Source organism: Heteronotia binoei, chromosome 7, assembly GCF_032191835.1.
Source record: "Heteronotia binoei isolate CCM8104 ecotype False Entrance Well chromosome 7, APGP_CSIRO_Hbin_v1, whole genome shotgun sequence".
Taxonomy (NCBI): Eukaryota; Metazoa; Chordata; class Lepidosauria; order Squamata; family Gekkonidae; genus Heteronotia; species Heteronotia binoei.
The window spans coordinates 60,235,602-60,258,184 of NC_083229.1; the positions used below are offsets into that span (position 1 = coordinate 60,235,602).

General features: G+C 45.8%; 1 protein-coding gene across 4 annotated transcripts in view; it reads right to left on the reverse strand.

Annotated features, from left to right (window-relative positions):
• NKAIN3 (sodium/potassium transporting ATPase interacting 3) overlaps positions 1 to 22,583 on the reverse strand; it is a 470,064-nt gene that overhangs the window by 124,560 nt on the left and 322,921 nt on the right. For 2 of the 4 annotated variants that reach the window (XM_060243713.1, XM_060243714.1), the window contains exon 4: positions 4,860 to 5,057. In XM_060243713.1, coding sequence (XP_060099696.1) covers positions 4,860 to 5,057 — 198 coding nt within the window. Of the gene's footprint in view, positions 1 to 4,682; positions 5,058 to 22,583 lie in introns of those variants that run through there. The other 2 variants (XM_060243711.1, XM_060243712.1) reach the window with 1 other exon arrangement.

Consider the following 22,583-nt stretch of genomic DNA (forward strand, 5'->3'; position numbering starts at 1 on the left):
TGCATTCCCAGACCTGATTATTTATCATTACATGGATGACATCCTGCTGGCTGGAAGTGGAATTGCAAGTCACCATGTGGATTTTTTAGTAAAAGTGTTACAAGAATATGGTCTGATAATTGCACCAGAAAAGATTCAACGTCAAAGTCCTTATATGTATTTAGGGCACAAGCTTTCCACAACTTCATCAATTCCAGTGCTTCCACAATTGCAGCTCCCAAAGATTTTGACAGTGGTCCAATTACAAAGTATATTGGGAAACATTAATTGGGCTAGGCCTTTCCTGGCTTTGACAACCATGGAACTGTCACCTTTATTTTTGGCACTTGCTGGACATTCATCTCCAGCAGAAAAGATTGAGGTGACCCAGGAAATGAGGACTACCTTTGAGTTGGTCTCACAAAGATTTTGTTTGCGGGCAGTAGATCAGCTGCCCTGCGAGGATTTACAATTATCTTGTGTTATTTGTCTACTTTTCAACTGCCTACAGCAGTACTGTATGCCCCTGAAACAAAAGAAAAAATTGCTATTGTGGAATGGATCCATTTGCTGCATACTCCTTCAAAAAATTTATACCCATGGGTCACAGCAGTCTCTGATTTGTTTTCTAAGGCCAGAAGTCGTACAATTCAGCTAACAGGAAAAGATATTAATGCTGTTTATTTTCCCTTTTCACAGGATGAGATATATCGTTTGTTGCAGACGACGCCAGAGTTCCAGATAGCTTTTGCTGGTTTTTTGGGAACAATCCTTTGTAACCCCCCCAAAGATAAATGCTTGTTGTTGCTTTCCCAAATGCCTTATAAACTAACAACTTGTTTCTCTCCACACCCTTTGCAGGATGCTTTAACTCTTTTCACAGATGGAACTCCAACCAGAGGAGTGGTCACCTGGCAATTGCCAGATGGGGTGTGGGAAGTGAGATTTACCAACTCATCAGCCCAGCGAGCAGAGTTAGCTGCTGTGATTTTAGCATTTCAGTTGTTTGAAAATGATGATTTTAACCTTGTGGACACTCAGTATGTGTTTAGACTGATGATGCATCTACCTTTGTCTTATTTGTCTCCATCTATTGACAAAGAGTTGTATGAAATGTTTTGTCAGTTGCAGTTTTTATTACAGGAAAGAAGAGTTTTCTGTTTTGTTACACACATTCGTTCCCATTCTGGCTTACCAGGGATGTTGGTGGAAGGAAATGCACGTGCAGATGCAGCTCTTCGGAATAATGTTTTTTCCTTGTTTGACGATCCTATTCAGTCACATACTGCATTCCATCAGTCTGCAAAGACCTTGCATAGAATGTTCTCTATCCCGATGTCACAAGCAAGGGACATTGTGTCTGCGTGTCCTTCTTGTTGTAAGACTCCCATTAACTTTCCTTATGATGCAGTGCATCCTCGAGGAACTCAGGCCAACCAGGTTTGGCAAATGGATGTGACTCATGTGCCAGCACTGGCTCCTCTCAACAAGTTACATATTACAATAGACACATCTCCAGGTTTTATCTGGGCTACACCCATGAGAGGAGAAACGTCACGTCATGTCATTCAACATTGCATTCGAGCCTTTGCAGTTATGGGAAGGCCAGAATGCTTAAAAACGGACAATGGACCAGCCTATGTTTCTGTAGCATTTGCAGATTTTTGCCAATTGTAGGGAATAAAACTAACTCATGGTATTCCTTTCAATTCAACAGGTCAAGCCATTGTGGAAAGAGCTCATTTGACCTTCAAATCGCTACTGCATCGCCAGACGGAGGGGAAAGGGGTTCCCACAGCAGATATCCCTACCGTCGTGGCTAAAGTGCTTTATACCTTAATTTTTTTGTTTACTCCCCATAACAGGTCTCACACCCCTGTTGAGCTTCATTTTAGGTCGGAGGAACAACTGCCTCGAGCGCTTGTCGCCTATCGGAAGCTTCCTGATCCCGAATGGAAGGGACCTGTCCCCCTGATCACCTGGGGAAGAGGATACGCCGCAGTAGCATTAGAGAAAGGACCTCTGTGGATCCCTGCTCGATGTGTCAGGCCATGGTGTGGAGAATCTGGATTATCTTCATAATTTTAGTGCTGGGAGTGACAATTGGGGTGAGAGATGTGGTTCAGAAATGAAAGACACAAGTTGATGCTAACGAAAATGAATTTTTAAAGCTTACCAATGTATTGCTTAATGTTACTCAAAAAGCTGATTGTTGGTTATGTGTACATTCCAGTCATGAGAAAATATGGCCTGTGGGCCCATTCAAATTTCTGAATGTCACCCACTGGGCCAATGTCTCATTGCAAACAGAGAAAATAGCTGATTCTACACGACAGACTTCTCGTCCATTGATGCTTGCAGACTCCTCCCGATGGCCAGAGGCTCCCATTTGCATAGAGTCTTTGAATGGGACTTATGATTTGGGATTGTACCCTCGGTGTGTAGTGACTTTAATATTGCCAGATGGTTTGGTTGATTGGAATAGTTCCTTAAAAGATTATGGATCTTATGTTTATCTACCCAAATGTCCGTGTAATTATAATGAATGTGTGTTCAATTGTCAATTATGATCCAATATGTATACATCTGGATCAAAAAATATTACTGGATGGCCTGATAATGTTATAAGATATTCTGCTACAGGTTTAGGGTTAGGTATAAATAATGATTATCTTGTTTTTAAATCTATGAGCTGGCAACGAACAGATATCCAAAGAGGGCATGCCCCAGAAAATTATAGTTATGGTTTGAATGATGGTGTGTTTTTTGTTTGTGGATCTAATGCTTATAAGGTTTTGCCTTCCTATTGGAAGGGCAGATGTACCCTAACCACTCTTGGTCCTTATAACATGTAAATTGCTAAGCATTCTGATGTTATGGTATCATATAATCCTCATATATATAAGCGAACATTAAGTAAGGTACAGACAGTGTTATTGGATCTTGCAAGTTTTTTTATTCCTACTGTAACTTCTGCTAGCGATGATTTGAAATTGTTAGCCATTTCTAAAAATATAGAATTACTTGCTAATGCTTCAAAAATAGCTATTACTGCTTTGCAAATTGAAATGAATTCTTTAGCGAATACTGTTTTTCAGAATCGTCTTGGTTTAGATTTTCTATTTTTAAAGAATGGGGGTTTGTGTGCTTTTTTAAATCAATCCTGTTGTTTTTATATAAATGAATCAGGGGTTATTGAGGAAGCCTTGGAAAAAATGCAAGACGCTGTAACTTCTCTACGGAAAAATGAAGACGCTATTAATGGGGGGTGGAGTTGGTTATGGTCCTGGCTTCCAAATTGGGGGTGGTTGCGAGATTTTGTAATGGCAGTGATTATGATACTCATATTACTAATAACATGTTGTTGTTTTATACAATGTATTCCTTCATTAATCAATGTATTTAGATCATGTGGTCAACGTTCTCCTTCAGCCCTGATGGTTGCAAGACGACAATTATTCCAACAAAAATATCAAGCACTTTCCACGGAAGAAAAATAAATAAAAAGAGAGGAGATGTAGGAATGCAAGTTGAAGAGCTGAGAGATAAAAACGTGGACGGAGTGTTTTGCATGCAAACTTGATTTATACTATCAGAGAAAACTTGTTGTTTGTTTAATGTACGCATGTGCCCGCTGTTGCTGGACAGAATACACACGATGATTAATTGGCTCTAGTAGATGGAATGTTGTGAGGTCATACTATGAATAAAAGAACGTGCAGTCGTGGCAAGGAGGAGCTAATTAAGAGCTGCTTCTTTGCGCAACGATCTCAGCACGCTTTGAACTTCCTGCAGACGCCTCCCTGTGTGTTTTATTGTATCGTAAATTTTCCTTTTGCACCTACGGTGTCAGGGCTGGTCCCGACAATCTTTCCACCTTCCATTGATTTCCTAACATATCCGCCAAATTCTTCCATTCTGGCAAAGGAGGAAGTTGGGAAGAGACTGCTAGTTTATTATCAACAAATACCTGACAAGATCATGTGACTCTGACACAATGTCCATAGAATTTAAAACTGCTAATGCCTTTAAACGATATGTGCTATGACATCAGTTGTGCTACATTATATGATAAAAGTTAATAAAACTAAGTACATGAATATAGATACAGGTACTCTATTTTTTCCCACAACCCCCCATGCTAACATACTAAGGTGCCTTTACTGTTCAAGTCTTTACAATTCTAGGCACTAGAAGAAAAGCAGTAGTTAATTCAGAAAGTCAGCCTCTCTGGATCACAGATAAGTGGCCTTTGAGTGTATCAGTACACTCAAACATGTTAATTCAAACATGTAAATATGCATTCAACATTTTAATGGGCATCTGACAATTCTATATAGGAAATATAAGTTCCATCAATATTTTGAAGCTTCTGCCCTGGCAAATAATTTAACTTTAACTAAGGCAATTATTGAATTGTCTTTACCATTCTTGCTCTTATAATTTCTTTGGCAGAGAACACTGAAAGAAATGGCTCTGTCGCTCCCAAATATTAGACATATATTTGGAGGTTACTATCGCCACAGTAGATACAGATGCCTGTAATATGAAAGTTTTATATGTACAGAATATTTATACAGAATCAAGCAGACTATGTGAAACCTTGACAACTGACAAAAAAGAATCATTACTTGTGAAGGTGTGATTCAGTTTTGATTTTAAAAATTGGCTGGATCTTTTAAAACATTTTCAAAGCATGCATCCCTTGGTGATAATATTTAATGCTGTTTCATAGTACAAAGTTTGGGATGGTGATGACTTTTTGGCCGTGAGTACTCTAAAAGTAATGCAGCAAACAGCAGTTGAAAAAATGAGTAACTTTTATAAGAAGGCAGCACAAGAATGGCATAATGTGATTTTAGTGGAGAATGAACACTTACAGAGAGCAATATTTGGATGGCACTGTGAATGACCTCTAGGTATTGGAAGTCAATGATGCAGCCTGTCACAGATACATAGGAAAAGTCATCTAAAATCCCAGGAGCTGAAGGACGCACCACTCTTCGTATGCAGCCTGGCCCATGTTCTCGCCACCAGGATCGATGCATAGAAATGTTAAAAGTCATGAGGTCAGTTTCCTAGTAAACAAAGAGAAAAGAGGATAAAATCTTTTGTTAGAATCTCTGTCCTGCTTACCAGAAATACTGCTATTTGAATAGCCATCATTCAGGGACTCTGACATATTGGTAGTGTTTCAGGTGCCAGGGACAGAAGGTATACAGGAAGACCTCCAGAGGGACATCAATGCCACCTCTTCCAGAGGGCAAATAGGAAAGTAACCAAAGAAGCAGAACAGGGAATGCTAAGGGACTATAAAGGGAAAAGAATTTCCAAGGTATTTGAAAAAGGTATTTGTACCTGGCCATGTTCCCAATGATGTCAGGATAAAGAGTGCAATTTAGAGCTGCGCTCAAAAGAAAGTGAGGGTAACAGTTTGGTTTGCTGATACAATTCATACCAAGGCCCGGGGTATTTTCCTCCTCCTTAGAAGGGATGCTCTTTGTCATCATTAAGAGAAAAGGAAATTTCACAGCTGTACAATGCCAATAATGAAATTATTGTCTCTGTAAAATATAGATCTTCTATTACTTTAGATTCTCCAAATGCAGGGGATACTCTACTTGTTGATTCTAAGCAGATATCCTTTCTTTGAAAATGTTTCTCATAACACCTTTTCCATTGGGCCTGTTTCCCTTAACCATTTGTTTCTTCTCACTCAGGTAGTTTCATGTGTACATTTTTTTTTGCTCCTTATTTTCTTCCCTGTTTATGTCTTTTTGACATTGGTGCCTAGGAGTGTAAAATCAACATGATGATGGTGGTAATAAATTGCTGGAGTAAGTCCCTTTGAAGAAAATTAATCCTTCAAAAGCAAAATGTTCAGATCAGATCATTCCCCATTAAAATGACAGATGGACTCATTAGATTCTCATCACTTAATAGCGTGCTGTAATGCCTTCCTCACACATAATGCCATTAGTGCAGAAGAGCTGGACAGAAGATATGAAACTACTTCTAACTATTCTCTAGAACTATCTAAACAGCAAGCAGAAACAGTGGTATAGAAATACAATGGGTGTAAGAAATCAAGAATATGCCAACATTGCCGTAGCAAAGGGTACAACATCTGGTGCTGTTATCATAGTTACAAAATACAGAGCAGGGGGAAATTGTGATATCCCTACAGAAGCACAGCCTCAAGAGATGACATCTGGATGAAGAAATGAGAAGAACCGCACTTTACACAAAAATGTATGTTTTGGGAAGACCCTAACTCAGGGGAGTCCAATTCAGAACCAGATCTGACATAAATGAGACTTTGTCGAGCCAGGCCATGTGTGTCATGCCAGAGAACCAGAGACATAAACTTTATAAAGGGCACAAACACAAATATTTGTTTAAAACATAAAACAAAATGTACTTAAAATATTAGCACTTGCAGTATTTTGGTTATTTAACAGTCTCTGATAACGAACACTTCTTGCTCTGATTTATTGCATCAAAATTTGGGGACAATGTTTGTGCTGTGGCAATCTTAAATATGCTGTTCAAATATTGTTCAGGTGTTTATCTGTAAGTTGCAAATCTACTTTTGATTTATTGGCATTAATTACAGAAATCTGATGGTCAATGCTCTGTTCTCTAGAACTCAAGGGAAAACATGAAATGGATGGGCATTGCAAGCTTTTGTACATAAGCTGCCTTGTGTGCTGTCAAGGTCATGTGAAGGCACCATGTGTTTATCTACAAAGCTATTGTATTCCCCAGAAATAACTGCAACTCCTATGAGGCAGTACAAAAACAGAGAGACTGCAATGTATAGCGGTGAGAAGGGAGTGGAAGCAGGGCAAGGCAAAAAGCTCTTACTTATAAATAAAGCCAGGGGTGGAATTTAATAAAGCTGTGTTGGTCTTAAAGGTGCTTTTTATAGTTGTCCTGTGGGATTATGGCAGCCAGCAAAGCAGCATCTCTGTCTTCCCAAAGGGAGGGAGGAGGAGACTCAGTCAATGGAGCAGCTTGGCTCTGTAGCTCTGCTGCATGATTGAGAGAGCTTGGCACAGCTCTAGCTTTGATGGAGAGAGCTCTAGCTGTGTCAAGCTCTCTCAATCACACAGCAGAGCTACAGAGCCAAGCTGAGACTCCTCTTCCCTCCCCCTCTTTGGGAAAGAGGAAGGGAGAAGAAGGAAAGAATGAGGAGAGGATGCTTTGTTTGGCTACCTCAATCCCACAGAGAAAAACAAAAATGGCAATGACAGAAGCAGGAAAGAGGGAGAGGAAAGCAGACCATAGACAGTTCCTAGGGAGCTGGACAGAAGCTCTCTGGAGGATGGATCAGGCCTGTGTGCCGGACATTTGACATCCTGCCCTGTTATATGTAATATCTGAAACAGTCCTGGCTATGATCACACAACTAGAAATACTAATTTTTCTGCAGTTCCCAACTCTGTAACACGCAAGGCACTAGTTCTGAAACATAGATAAAAGGCAGTGATGTGTTGACAGTCTGAAAACCAGCTGGTTTTTAGATAAAAGTGGACACAATCCTTTTTCTCTTAACATTTTTTCCAGTTGGAGTATGTTGTAGGAACACTCCTGGGAACTAAAACATTTAATAGAGATACAACAAAATTCTGTCCCTGTACTGTTGAAAAAAATCCACAAAAATTAATTTGTGTCCTGATATCTGCTTTGCAATAAATATGGCCACACACACACAGAAAGAGAAAGTAGTCCAATTAGAATCTATCTGACTGTGTAATCTGCCTTGAGTTCCTGTGAGACAGCCATACTATAAACAAGGAAAGGTCCCCTGTGCAAGCACCAGTCGTTTCTGACTCTGGGTGATGTTGCTTTCAAAATGTTTCACCACAGACTTTTTACGGGGTAGTTTGCCATTGCCTTCCCCAGTCATCTACGCTTTCCCCCAGCAAGCTGGGTACTCATTTTATTGACCTCGGAAGGATGGAAGGCTGAGTCAACCTCGAGCCGGCTACCTGAAAACCCAGCTTCCACCGGGGATCAAACTCAGGTGGTGAGCAGAGCTTAGGGCTGAAGTAGTGCAGCTTTAACACTCTGCACCACGGGGCTCATCACTTCCCACACATAACCATTGACAACTGTTTAGGAATACTGTCTTTACACTGTAGTGAAAATGAAACTTCACAGAACATTCACACTCATGGATGAAATTTGATGCCATATATATAGTGGTGATTCTTCTGCTAAAAAAAAGTTTGAAGCTCCTCTTGTTAAAGCTAATCAAAATAATTTCAAAGGTACCAGAGTATCATTTTTCTTATGTCAAACATATTGCTCTTTATTCAGTTAATCAGAATCATAGAGTAGAAAGGAACCTCCAGGGTTGTCTATTCCATCCCCTACACAATGCATGAAATTAACATTTTTTTTTTTATCAAGGACATGTGAAGGCACCATGACACAGTCTGAGGACTATGTTTTTATCTACAAAGCTATAGTATTCTCCAGAACTGGCAACATTTTAATGCAGGGTACAATGTAATAATATAAATTATGTCTGAAGAATCTAATCAATGGAATTGCTTCACTATACAACAAAGTGAGGTCACTTCAGAAGTGTAGGTGCTTCCATGTCCCAATGTCACTTGGAGAACATTAAATTTGCTATAATTACTAGTTAATGATAATGAGATGGATTTTAGGCATTGGATCTTTCAGTAGCAAGAAGAACAATTTATGATTTAAGCCACCAAGGCTTGAACTATGTAGCCTTAAGGCACCCTTGAATAGTTTAGCTGAAGTCAGTAGGGCTACATAAATGGCTTCCATATAAAATAGCTTCATTAAAGGTTCTCTTCTTCCATGGAAGAGGAAAAATGGATAAGGTCCACTAGGAAATAACCATCAGAACTGCCGACTGACAAAATAAACTTGCAAGAGACATCAAATAGAGAAAATGAAACCATCTGGGGGAAATCAATGAGACAGAAATTTACTTTTAATTGACTAATAGTCCATATAACAGAAATCCTTACTAGTTATTGACAAATACTGACTTAATTTATGTTAATGCTTCTTTTCAGTTCATTCTCTTGATCAAACCTGGGTACATTTCTGTAGTACTCTGCATTACACCATGCTAAGCTACATTTGCCATGCATGCACACAGTAGTGTCAGAAAAAGTGGTATATTGTGATCTATGCCACTGGGAAGGTACAAAAGCCCCATCTTGGTACTGGGTGTGGTTGATGGGTTCTATATGCCAGCTTCCTAACTATTATTTTATTTACTGCAAAGCAGGCTGAGGGCAGTTTCCATCAGAGAATCAAACAATAAAACAAATTAGGTTCTGGAAAGTCCTAAAAGAAGTGGTACTGAGCACAGTTCTTGGGAAAATGCTTATGCACTGTGTGAGAAGGGATGCAGGGTCATTTCTGAAACATCACCATAACATTCTGACCATTGTCACATCTTCTAAGAATCTGAAAGCACAACTAATAAGGATCATTGTGACTAATGGCTGCCATTGTTGAAACCAGATACTGTGAGATTAGCAGTCTTGATATGCTGACTTCTGTTTCTATTGGAGTGGTTGTGTTTCTGTTTTGCTGGCATAACTATGCTACGCTAGAAATCTCACTACCACAACCACCACCTTTTTTCTAATTGGGATGAAACAAGGGTTAGATCACAAGAGCAGGGAAGTCAGTCCAGCTCTTAAACATTACACTATTCCATGCTTCTTTTCTTCTAATCCAGTGATGGCTAACCTTTTCAGCTTGGTGTGTCGAAAATCGGGAAAAAGTGTAGTCTTCCTCGGGTCGCGTGTCACTTCACCGTGTCACTTCAAGAAATATCAATAATTTGATATTTGCAGCCTAGGTCAGACTAGGGTTGCCAAGTCCAATTCAAAAAATATCTGGGGGCTTTGGGGGCGGAGCCAGGAGACTTTGGGGGTGGAGCCAGGAACAAGGGTGTGACAAGCATAATTGAACTCCAAGGGAGTTCTGGCCATCACATTTAAAGGGACAGCACACCTTTTAAAATGCCTTTCTTCCATAGGAAATAATGAAGGATAGGGGCACCATCTTTTGGGGCTCATAGAATTGGACCCCCTGGTCCAATCATTTTGAAACTTGGGGGGTATTTTGGGGAGAGGGGGATCCCCTGCCCTCACCTGGGGATTGGTAACCCTGCAGGAAAGGGTGTATCTTTTTTTCTTCCCGCCTTTTCTCCTCCAGCGCTTGCCAAGGGAAGCCAAGGGGGGGCGACCCAATGCTCCCCTCCCCTTGCTCTTTTGCAACCCACAGCCCCCTTCGCCCACCCCCTTCCTCCTCTTCCAAGCTGAAAAGGGCAGCTTGTCCTTTAAATCTGAAACCCCGCCTCCGGCAGGCGGCCATGAGAAAGAGCGAGAGAGCAAAGTGAGAAAGATCATGTTGGTTGCAAAAAAAAAACCCCAGGACCGGGTGGAGGAGGAGGAGGAGGGGGGGCAGCCCCACAACTGGCCCAAGAGCGACGCCCCCTCGGGCATTGCACCCCACACACACTGCTGCAATGCCATCTCTGCCTCCCCCCCCCCAGCCGCTCCGTGCAAACAAACGGAAAAAAACACGCCTGCCTTGCTCCTGCATTTGCAAAGCCCCAGCATTGCAAAGGCGCGACCCGCCAAGGAGGGCACTTCTTCCCCCCCTGCCTCTTTTTTTGCAATGCTCTTTTTTTCTTTCTTGCTGTACCCACCTATTTCCTCAGGCCCCGGGGAGGGCGGGAAAAGGGGGTTGCAAAGCTCGGCCCTGTTGCGAGGAGGAGGAGGCGCGTTTGGCTGCCTCTGCTTTGGGTGGGGGACGGGTTGCGCCAGGAGGCTGTCTCCTCCCACCCCCAGGTCAAGGCGAGGCACTGGCAGCGTTGGCCAACCTTCCCTCCCACCCCCAACCTTCCCTCCCACCCCCACCCCCGGCCTGGAGCCGGGGAAAGAGGCGGAGGCGGCGGCCCGCTGCGCTGCTGCCGCCTCTTCTCGCCTTCACCTTAGCAGCTGCTGCTCCTCCGAGACGGGCTCAGCAGCCTCCGAAGGACTCGCGGCTCGCCACGCTCCTTGGTTTCCGGTGTGTCAGCCAAATTGCCTCGCGTGTCACCAGTGACACGCGTGTCATAGGTTCGCCATCATGGTTCTAATCTGTTGTGCTGATGTCACAAGGACACTGAGCCTTTCTAAAAGGGAAACACTTCTTTCCCTATACAGGTCTTCTGGGGAAATTATGAGAGGTCAAAATAAAGGGACTAGTATCTGGGACATTACTATCAAAGTTCTCATGCATTATGATGTAGTACATCTTAATGTATTCTTCAGAAAATGTGACCACCCCAGAAGTATTCATGGGAAAGGAGAGATGAAAGCTTGAAACACTGCTTATATTCATTATGATTAATACCACTGGATTTTAACTAAGGTAAAGCAAGCCCGTTTGGTCCAATACTGATACTATTATGGTGTACACCACCCTGGTAATGTATGTTGTACACCCACACACCCTGAGCCGTTCAGGGGAAGGGCAGTTTACAAATCAAACAAATGAATAAATAATGCTTATTGAACAGTTTTCAGTTGATGTATATTCTGTGAACTCATGTCAGCCACAAAAAAGGTTAGTGGATGAGTGATAGATGAACGATAATGTTAATTTGAAGGTGTGAAAAATAGTTCATTGGATATTGCAAGGAAGCAACAAGGCATGAAGGCTACATGACTTAAGTTTTCCCTCCCCTATATCTTGGGTGTATCTCAAGAGGAGAGAGACAAAACTCAGAAGTGTAGGGCAAAGAAAGCACAAGTCATTCATGCTCTCTTTTCTTATGTTTGAATTAGTTCTTAAAGACTAACAAAATTTGTGGTGGGGTATGAGCTTTCACGAGTCACTGGGCACTTCTCCAGGTTCTGGTCACTTCTTCAGAAACTGAAGACACCAGACTTCTTCAGAACCAGTGACAACAGCTCATACAGTGCCAAAAAAATTGTTAATCTTTAAGGTGCTGCTGGGGTCCGTTCACAGTACACTAAATAATTCATTTTGCAACTGAATTTTTGCTATTCGTACACAGTAAAAATCCAGTTGCAAAACGCATTATTTAGTGTAGTGTGAATATACTCCTGGATTATTGATCTTTTCTACTGCTACAGACAGACTAACATGGCTACCCATCTTGGGTTCACTGCTGACTTTTCCTGAAATGAAGACAGAGTACTTCAAGTCTCTATGTCATCTTTATGCCTCTTAACATGTGCAATTTCGAGAAATGCCTATTCTACCCTTTAGAACAAGATTTGTAAGAAGAACTAGAGCCCAGGGTGGCAACAAACAAGCTTGGTATTTCAGATATCCTCCCATGAATTGCTATTTGCTGCATTGCTTGTTTAAGGAAGCTCTGGGTTGCCAAACTGAGGTCAAATAAAAGGTTTAAAAGAAGAATGAACAGAAAACTAAAATTACTTTGTATGGACATTCTATAAATTGACAATATTTTTTGACAACTTATTCTTAAAGAAGCAGGTAACAGATGAACACCATAGCTGGCAGACCGCAGCACCAAAGAAAGAGTTAAAGATAATGTACCAATAATATGAAGATTGGATGCCATTGAAAGTAGGTTTCCCAAGTCAAACCCAAAAGATTTTCTAAAAGTTTTGCAGCAATGAAATATGATTCCTTCATCGCTCATTCTCTACTTGTGCCAATTAGCGAGGGGCTAGTTAGTACAAGAGTGTTGTACTAACAAGGAGATAGGATGAGATACAGGACTTAAGAATCACAGAGTGGGAGAAGCCTGGCCACTTGACTTGGGAATTAAAAATATAACTGTAAGCTTCTGTTCCACTAATATCCAGTGGGACCAAATTTTCCTCATGTTTCTGTCAATATTTTTTGTTTTGCACATGATTCTTGCACATACAAATACAAATGAAGCTAGCATACATACACACTGAATCAGACCACTGATCTATCAAGGTCAATACAGTCTTCTCAGACTATTATTGTGGCTCTCAGGAGGAGGTCTTTCACCATCACTAGGAGATGCCAGGAATGAAGCTGCATGCCAAGCCAATGGTCTGCTACTGAGCCACAGCTCTTCTCATCCCCTCAGCATTAAATTGCAGGAAAGTAGAACTAGAAATAGCAACTCTGGCAAACATGAAGTAAAAAACCTATTGGTTCCCTACCTCCTGCATAATTCCTTGGACATAAGATTAAATTGTGAACCCATACATGAACTCTGCCAAAATGTACCCAGATCCAAAATATATAAACTGCTACTGTCCAAGTGATACATACTGGGAACTGCTGAAAAGAATCCCCAAGATTGTTTGGAAGAAGGCCAGCAAAGTGGCTTGGTTACAACTAGGGATGTGGATTCGGTTTGGCCGAACCGAATATACAGCCGAATCAACACTGATTCGGCTGTATTCGGAATCGGCTGTAGCCGATTCCCATTGCTGCCTATTATGCGGCAGCCGAATACGGCTCGCCGTATGCTTCCGAATAGCTATTCGGAAGTATACGGCTGTCAAAGCTGTCAAAGCAAAAGGCGGGAAAATGGCTTCTGCAGCCTCAAAGGAGCTGCTTGCCTACTTTCCCGCCTTTAGTGGCCTCTTCCCGCCTCTCCCATAGCCTCCCTGGGATCAGGGAGCGGGGAGAGGGGGAAGAGGAGCCCCATCAGCCAATCCAAAGCATGCATTTGCAAAATGCATTGCAAATGCATGCTTTGCAGGGCTGTTGTGTAGCTGATGGCCCAGCCATCAGCTACATTGTTGTTATTTTGATCTTTTGCTTACTTGGGTATCCAAGTAAGCACTGTTGTCTGGCCAATCAGAGAGCAGTGCTATTTTTTGAAATTGCTTTCTGTAGGGCCAGAGAACCTTTTTAAGGAGTCTTCCTGCTGGACTCCTCCATTGCTGTGTTGGTGTGTGGCTTGGTGTGTGTGAGAGAGATTGTGCTGCTGCTGGTGGCTGGCCCTTGGCTTCAGCTGCTGCTGCCTGCTGCTCTCGCACTCAGCCTTACTTCCCTGGACTCAGAGAAGACAAGGTAAGACAGTTTTGGGGTTCTTGTTTTAGTTTTTGTTGGTAAAAGGACTACAGTCCCTTTACTTGTCCAGATTTGGGTGGGTGAGTACTGGGTGGGTAGGGTAGCCTATTTGGGGTTGGGGTTAGGTTCTGCTGGGGGTGGGGGCCTGGGGTGGGGTTTTTTTGCTAATTTGCCCATATCTTAATTTAGTGAGAGGACTTTTAAAAGTGCAGTGTCCTTTTACTTCTCCTGATTTGGGTGGCTTGGATTTCTTGGGGTTAGGGTGAAAGGTTTTTTTTGGGGGGGGGGAAGTTCCTTTATTGTTAAAAGTTGAGTTTTTTACTGTTGCAGTGTTTGATTTGTTGCTGCTGTGTTGTGTTGCTGCTGTGTTACTTTTCTCTTCAGGTTATTGGTGGTGGTGGTGGTGCTGTGTGGCCTAATTTTCATTGTTTAAAAGGCCACTTTTGTCCCCCTTTTCCTGGTTCTGGTTTTAGGGGTGGGGGTGTTGTTGTTGACTGATTTGGCCTCAGTTTTCTTATTGGTGAAAGGCCAGTTTTTAAACACTTGAGATGCTTTGCTTGGCCTTATGTGATTCTGCTGGTTTTGTGTTTTTTTTTTAAAATTACCTCTGGTTGGTGTGGGGGTTGGCGAGGGTGTGTGTGGGCTGGGTCACTTTCTTGTTGTTATAGAGTGATTTTTGGAATCTGAGTGTGCTCTCGGTTTGGCTAGGGCCACTAAATAGGCTGCCCCACTAATAAGGGTGTTTTGAGGGATTGTTTTTTTTTGAAATTTAAAACAAAATTAATCCAGTTTAGGGCTTTATCTCCTTTCACAATTCAAGTAGGCCAGATAGGGGTGCTTTAAAAAGTTTTTAGGTTTCTCATAAAAGGCAGCGTGACTACTAGGCCACATCAGGCTCCCTTTTAAAGAGACTAGGGATGCAGCAGCGGTACATCTGGCTTTCAGCCACTGAAAGCTGGTGCATCCTTAGATTTCCACAGGGTAAACCACAGCTTCTCTCACGTTATAGGAGACACCTGATTTCTAGTTTGCAAGGAAATCAGGTTTGTCCCAGGATCTAGTTAGGAGAAGTTTAACTAGGAAGATATAACAAGGATTGCCTTCATCTCAAGGTAGCCTTTTAAAAACTGCAGCCAGGTAGAGGCAGGATCACCTAGTCTCCTAAACTTTACCAGACTACAACTACCCCAACCCAAAGAAGGACAGGTTAGGGACCAAAAAACAAATAAACACGTTTTGGTGGGAGGGTTTTTAAAGAGAAGTCAGGGCACCTGTTGGTTCAGGGTATAGTGCAGTGAGTTAGGTTTGTAAAAGACCCCACTCTCAGTTCAGGTTCTGTGAGACTGGCCAAGGGTGACATGAGTGACAGGCAGCAGAAGAGGGGCCCTGGGGGCAAGGCCAAGGAGAAGACTAGAGGGGTGGAGGGAAGGGGGAGGACCCAGGTCTCCCCCCCACCTGTGTGTGGGGCCACTCCACAGCCACTTTCCAGCACTCCGACCTCTGGCCGGAGTGTGATGAAGAAGAAGGCCCTCCTTGGGCCCTTCATCGAGGCTGCTGCTGGGGCGCCCCCAGCAAAGGTGCCATTAGGTGCTGGCACTGCGCAGGGGTCTGCTGCTCGGGCAGTCACTCCTCCAGCTGATGTCGCTCAGCCTCAGCAGCCGGAGGAGGGGCAGCAAGAGCAGACCTCCTTGGAGATGAGCTTTGGGGACAGTTTTCTATCCAAAACGATCACCCCAAGGAGGGTGCAGAGTGTCGTGCAGGAGCTGGAGGAGAAGCTGGTTGAGGAGGACCAGCCCCCTTCTTCGGTTCCTTCGGGCACCAGCAGACCTTCAGGGGATGGCCAGGAGGGGAGGCCGCATGGGGTGGAGGGGGAAGAGATGGAGACACACGAGGTGCCTCCATCTCCGCCCACTTCCCCCCCGGCGGCCAGCCCCTCCTGCCACCCCGAGGCACGATGTGTCTCCCCCGAGCACCTCAAAGGAGGTGGCTCCGGACACCCAACCTGCCAGTCAGTTTGGGCATCCGTTCACATCAGAAGTATGGAAGCATTTCCAACTTATGGAGGATCCACATTATGCGCAGTGCAAGCTGTGCAGGGCCCGGATCAGTCGTAGGTGGGACCCTGCCCACCTGACTCCGGGGGGGATGCGGAATCACCTGCGGAAGCACCACCCGGGGGTGCTTCTTAAGGGGGAGAAGCAGGCTGGTGTTGTGTTGTCCAAGCGGACAACAACACCACCCAGCCAGGGGGTCCGTCCCATCGCGACTACCCCCGCTCTCCAGGAGCGTTCCGTGGGAGAACAGGGACGCCAGGCATCTCTGCCTGAGATGTTTGGTAGGGGCACCTCTGTGCCAAGAGGGGGAATCAGGCATGGCAGGAGGGTGATCGCCTGGCACCTTGCCAGGTCGGTCGCCCATGGGCTTCCGTTTTCAGTTGTCGAGAATCCTGGGGTGCGGGGGTTGCTGGAGTACCTGGCGCCCTGGTACAAAATTCCTGCTAGAACCACCCTTAGCAGGACCATTGTGCCGGCTCTTTTCAGGGTGACCAGATCTGTGGTGAAGGAGCATTTGTCCCGTGCTGCCGGGGGGACTGTTCATTTCACCTCAGATATCTGGACCTCCAAACATGCGTTCGAGGGGTATCTCTCCCTGACTGCGCATTGGTGGCAACCCAGTGAGGTGCGGGGTGGGGGTGGCAGTAGTGACAGGCAGGGTCAGGGCCGCCGGGCCGGCTATCGCTGTGCCTTGCTGCACGCCAAAGCAGTCGACGCACCGCACACGGCGGACACTCTCAGAGCCATCCTCTCACAGCAGTTAGAGGGCTGGGTAGGCAGCGGGGGCGTCGCCAAGGGCTTCGTGGTGACTGATGGTGGCTCCAACATCAAGGCGGCTGTCCAGTGTCAGGGCCTAAAACTCCTTCCTTGCGTGGCCCACCTTCTTCACCTCGTGGTCAAGGACGTGTTGGGACAGACGAAAAACCAGGATCGTCTGTATCAAGCCGCGACCCATGAGTACCGACTTCTGCTCCAGAAATGTCGGTACATCACGGGTCACTTCTCACGCAGCAATACGGACTCGTATCGGCTGCGTGAGAAACAGACACTGACAGGCGTGCCATGGCACCGTCTGCTCGGTGACATCAGCACACGCTGGAACTCCACCTGCGCCATGCTGGAGCGCATGGTGGAGCAGAGAGCAACCCTGGATGCCTTTGTCTCTGAGACGAGGGTCTTTTGGGATGAGAACCGTCTCACCCAAGAGGATTGGGTAGTCATTTCTCAGACTGTGGAGGTTCTTGGGCCCTTCAAGACCTACACAGAAATGCTCTCGTCTGACACGGCGAGCATCGCACTGGCTGTCCCCATGGTCCAGATGGCCCATGAGGACCTGGCCTCGTTTCTAGTGCCAGCTCAAGGCCGTGCAGACGTTCTTCCAGTGGTGCGCGCCCTGGTTGTTAGGCTGCAGGTTGGGCTAGAGGCCCGCTTTCAGACTTTCACCCAGGATAAGGTCTACATGATGGCGACTATGTTAGACCTGCGCCTTAAGGGCACAGTCGCCGAGCGGCCAACGAGCTCGATCGCTGGCGAGACGAGCTCTCCCAGAAGGTCGAGCGTTCCAGAGTCAGGGGGGGGGCAGTGCCGATAGTTGAGGAGGAGGGGGGTGGAAGCAGCTCATCTGCGACTTCTGCTGCTGTTGTTCATCCCCAGCCTCCCCAGCTAGGCAGTGTTTCCCACCAGACTCACGCCACGAGGAGTGCTGAGGTGACATTCATCGGGCGGGTCGTTGGCCCCTCTAGGAGCGGTAGGGTACCGAGAGTGGAGACGGGTGCTGCGATGGTGAGGGACTATCTTTTTGAGCCCTTTGAGCCGCAGGAAGCGTCTCCTTTGGACTACTGGGTCACGAAGAAGGGGGTCTGGCCGGCCCTCTCCTCCGTGGCCAAGGCGTTCCTCTCCTGCCCACCGACGAGCGTGCAGAGCGAGCGCGTCTTTTCACATATGGGCGGCATTCACTGCCCACATCGCAATCACCTGCAACCCTGGACAGTTCAGCAATTGATCTTCCTGAAGGTCAACTTGCCAATGTTCGGCTCCCCAAGCATGGACTTTGAGATTGAATGAAGTGAGCACCTACTTGTGCCTGCATCCTCTCTTGGCCCGCGCTTGGAAGATGGTTGTAAAACGCTCCTCCAATAAAAACTGACTAGAGTCCAAAGACAGCCCAAAAACTCACTCACAAATTGATTGGCAGTGCATCCCCCCCCCTCATCCCTCCCCAAACCAAAAGTGAATGCTGGTTTAAAAACTGCAAAGCGATCCAAATTTCTCCAGTCCTCCATCCACACATGCCTAATAATACTGAAAGGGCCATTGCAGCCCCCAAATGTAACCGACAGCACCCACAGGCCCAGCCAGGATAACCCACCCAGTTTTTTTTCAGGGGCTGGAAGAAGAAAGAGGGAGGTGCCAGTGATGATGACAGGCAGCCAGCAGCCATACCAATGCTGAGGTCCCTCTAATGGGACAGTGATGCTGGTGTGTTACTGCTGAGCTGAGAGAGAAGGAATGGTTGCCTTCCTCTCACATAATCTGAGGCCCTCCCAGTGATCTTCCTCATTTGGGGTGCAATTCTGGCTCGCCTCCTCGTGGTGCACCCTGGGTAACGCGAAAGAGCCGGGACCAGCCAACCATCCATCACTCAAGGTAAGTCAAAATGCTTCTTGTTTTGTGTTACAGAATGATGTAGAGCTAGGTGTGGTGGTCCACCACTTCTCTTGTTTGAGACTAGAGTTGTGTTGTTTGGGGCAGGGAAGCTGGCACCTGGGTGAGAGACCCAGAGCCAGCATGCTTGTTGTGGTTGGCCAGCTCTCCCCTTGTTGTTTGGGGCAGGGCTGGAGAGCTGGCATCTGTAGATTGTGTGTTCTGTGGCAGGGAAGCTGGCACCTGGGTGAGAGACCCAGAGCCAGCATGCTTGTTGTGGCTGGTCAGCTCTCCCCGTGTTGTTTGGGGCAGGGCTGGAGAGCTGGCATCTGTAGATTGTGTGTTCTGTGGCAGGGAAGCTGGCACCTGCGTGAGAGACCCAGAACCAGCAGGCTTTTTGTGGTTGGCCAGCTCTCCCCATGTTGTTTGGGGCAGGGCTAGAGAGCTGGCATCTGGGTTTGCTGCAGCCAGGTCTGCAGAGCAGACCTTGAGCAGATTGTGTTTTGTGTGGCAGTGACGTTGGCAACTGGGTTTACATTGGTTCCAGGCCTGCGGGGTTCATAGAGTAGATAGAGGGATGTAGTGCATTTGGGTCCTATAGAGATTCTCTGGTGTGAAGTTAGGTTTGGCTTTGGGTGCCCCAGGAATTGAACCCCCTGGTCCAATTTTTTTTGGCCTTGTGGGTTTTGTGTGGGACAGCAGTTTGGGGGGCTCTCCTCAAAACCTCCTGCTCCCCAGAGCCACTTTTCTCACGACAATTGCAGTGAGGAAGTGGCTCTAATTGGTTTTTTCTCACCATTGGGAGCAGTGTTCCTTTTGGGGTGCCCACAGATGGGTGCCGTCTTTTGGGGGCAAGGGGGTTGCATGCTGGGGAGTCCCCTGAAGCTGCCCTGCAGTTTTGGGGGCTCTCCCTCAAACCCCCTGCCCCCCAGTAGCCTCTAATTATGCCCTATGTTTCCATTGATTTCAATGGCCCATAGGGTATAATGATGGAATAGGGGCACCCTCTTTGGGTGCCTTTGGAATGGGATCCCCTGGCCCAATCTTTTTGGGACTTGGGGGGGTTGGAGGGGAGAGTCCCCTGAAGCTGCCCTGCAGTTTTGGGGGCTCTTCCTCAAACCCCCTGCCCCCTAGTAGCCTCTAATTATGCCTTATGTTGCCATTGTTTTCAATGGCCCATAGGGTATAATGATGGAATAGGTCCCCTGCAAATTTGGGGGCTCTCCCTCAAACCCCCTCCCCTCCAGGCGGCTTCAAATATACCCTATTTGCCATTGATTTCAACGGCCCATAGGGTATAATAGGGCCGTATATTTGGAAATAGCCGCGCATCTACCGTATATGTGGCTATTCCGAATACGGTTTTCAGTAGTATACGGCGATTCCGAATTTTTTTCCCCCGTATACTTCCGAATCTGTGTAATTCCGAATTTTTTTTTTTTGCACATCCCTAGTTACAACCCCTTTTCAAGCTTTTCAGATGCTTTTTCTGAGACTACAAAATACAAATTTAGCAAGCTGAGTACATGGAAAGCTTCCCAGAGTATACATCTGCCCTATTGTAATAGTTTACACTTTTGAAAACAAGTATTTCCAAGGAGAACTGTTGTCTCTATAAATCATTATAGCCAGGGGGATTTCATGTATGCTTCTAGGCTAAGACATTTTTTTAAAGCAACTGAACCAGCTTTTCCTTTAGCCTTCTTCTTGTCATATGTGATATCATGGCATCTGTCCAGCTGTTGCTGTGGCATCTTTTTATGTCCAGCAATCGCAATGACAGGACAAGCACCACTGGAAGGAGAACTGCATTTTGAGAACTTATAAAACGACTGGCTCCTTACACACTTGGGGGTGCAGCCTGTTGGACAAACAAACATCTCTGTCCAATAATACAGAAATCTCAAAGATGTAGTCATTTTTTGGAAAATGAAACTATTTGTACAAATCCATTGCTGCTGAAGTACTAACTTCTTCATTTAATTTTTTCATATCCTCTTTTTCTTGCCAAGATTCAAGGTGGATTACAGAATATAAAAACTGCACAATCAGATAGCATAAGATCTCCAATGAACAATGCAATAGAACTAGGATTACAGAATTAGAGAAAAATGAGATCAACTCTCTAAGGAAAGATATACCACAAATAGCAGAGAAAATAGATTACAAAGTTAATGCAGTAAAAGCCTTTGCTGTAGTATAACTACACAGAAAGGATTGGGCTGATAATATATCAGTAAAAAACCTAGATAGTATAGTAAACATATATCTTTATTTCATCTTCCATTGTTTTCCCCTATTTTGTTTTGTTCATGGGCATTAAGTGACTGCAGCATTTGGTAAAATATCGGAAAAAAATGGGCTGAATATTTGATATTACCAAATATCTGATATTTAGTAAAATATCAGAAAAAACTCTGATCTCCCCCCCAACACCTCTTTAGAAGGAGATGCTGGTGTCCATACCTATTGACTTTCCTAATACCAATGAGAAGCAGCTTTGAGATTCTGGACATGATTTGGATGCAGGAGATGAGAACAAGCGCAGGGATTAAACACTATGACCGTTTTCGCACACAGCTCACCTCGCAATCACAATCCTGTTCCCTCCACAGAATCTGGTCGGATTTCCCACCATCTGCGCCGAAGTTACAGGAAGTGCCAAGGCTTTTGCGTAGCAAACGTAAACCGCTAAAACCCAGTTTACGTTTCCTACGCAAAAGCCGCAGCACTTCCTGTAACTCCGGCGCAGATGGTGGGAAATCTGACAGACGCTACGGAGGGAACAGGATTGTGACAGCGAGTTAAGCTGTGTTTGTATTAACACTGCCCTTGATTTCCATTGAACACATGATATACCTTGTGTCACGGGCTGGGGCCAGGCCAGGCGAAGTCCAGGGGCAGTCCAAGGTCTGTAGCTGGGTAGCAAGGAGGGTCCAAAGCACCCAAACCGAATCACAGTCCAGGTATCGTAGGTCAGAGGTTCAGAAGCCGAAGTCAGGGGGTCCAGAAGTCAATGCCAGAGTCAGGGGGTCCAGAAGCCGAAGTCAGAAGCCGGAGTGGATGCTAGAACGTCAGGTAAGTGACTAGTTGCTTCCACAAAGCCTCCTCCCGAAGCCCACAGCTATATAGCCCTCTGCTGTCTGTTGCCCATTTGGGCTAATTGCTGGCTCAGAGAGGCAGCCAGGATCCTGCTGAGACTCAAGCATCCTCACTCCTAGAAGGGCCAGAATCCTTTCAAAACTCAGGGCTCAGGGAGCGTCTTGCTCGTGAGCATGCCGCCCTCCTCCGATCCCTGAGGTCCTGACGAAGGCGGTCACGCACACGAGCCACCCAAGAGGGCGAGGCAGGGGGGCTTGGATCTTCTCCAGCAGGAGGCAGGGGCACTGGTGCAGGTGTCAGGGGCACAGTTTCTTCTGCAGGCTCTGTTTCTTCTGCAGGGCCCCCACACCCATGACACTATCCCCCCCCCCAGGGCTGCCCTCCGTCGAAGGGCCTGGGAGGTCGGGGTGGTCGGTATGGAATTGCTGCACCAAGTCCGGGGCATGAAGGTTGTCCACGGGCTCCCAAGACCGGTCTTCTGGGCCGTATCCCTCCCAGTCCACAAGGTACTGGAGGCCTCCACGATGGTACCGGAAGTCCAGGATTTGGCGCACCTCATATTCTTCTTCATCATCCACCAGCACCGGGGGTGGTGGCGGTGGGGAAGGAGGCCGAGCTGGGTCAGGGGGTGCAGCCGGGACAAGGAGGGAGTGATGGAACAGAGGGTGAATGCGGAGGTGGGGTGGCAACTGGAGCCTGAAGGCGACGGGGTTTACTTGTTCCATGACGGGGTAGGGTCCAATGAACCGCGCA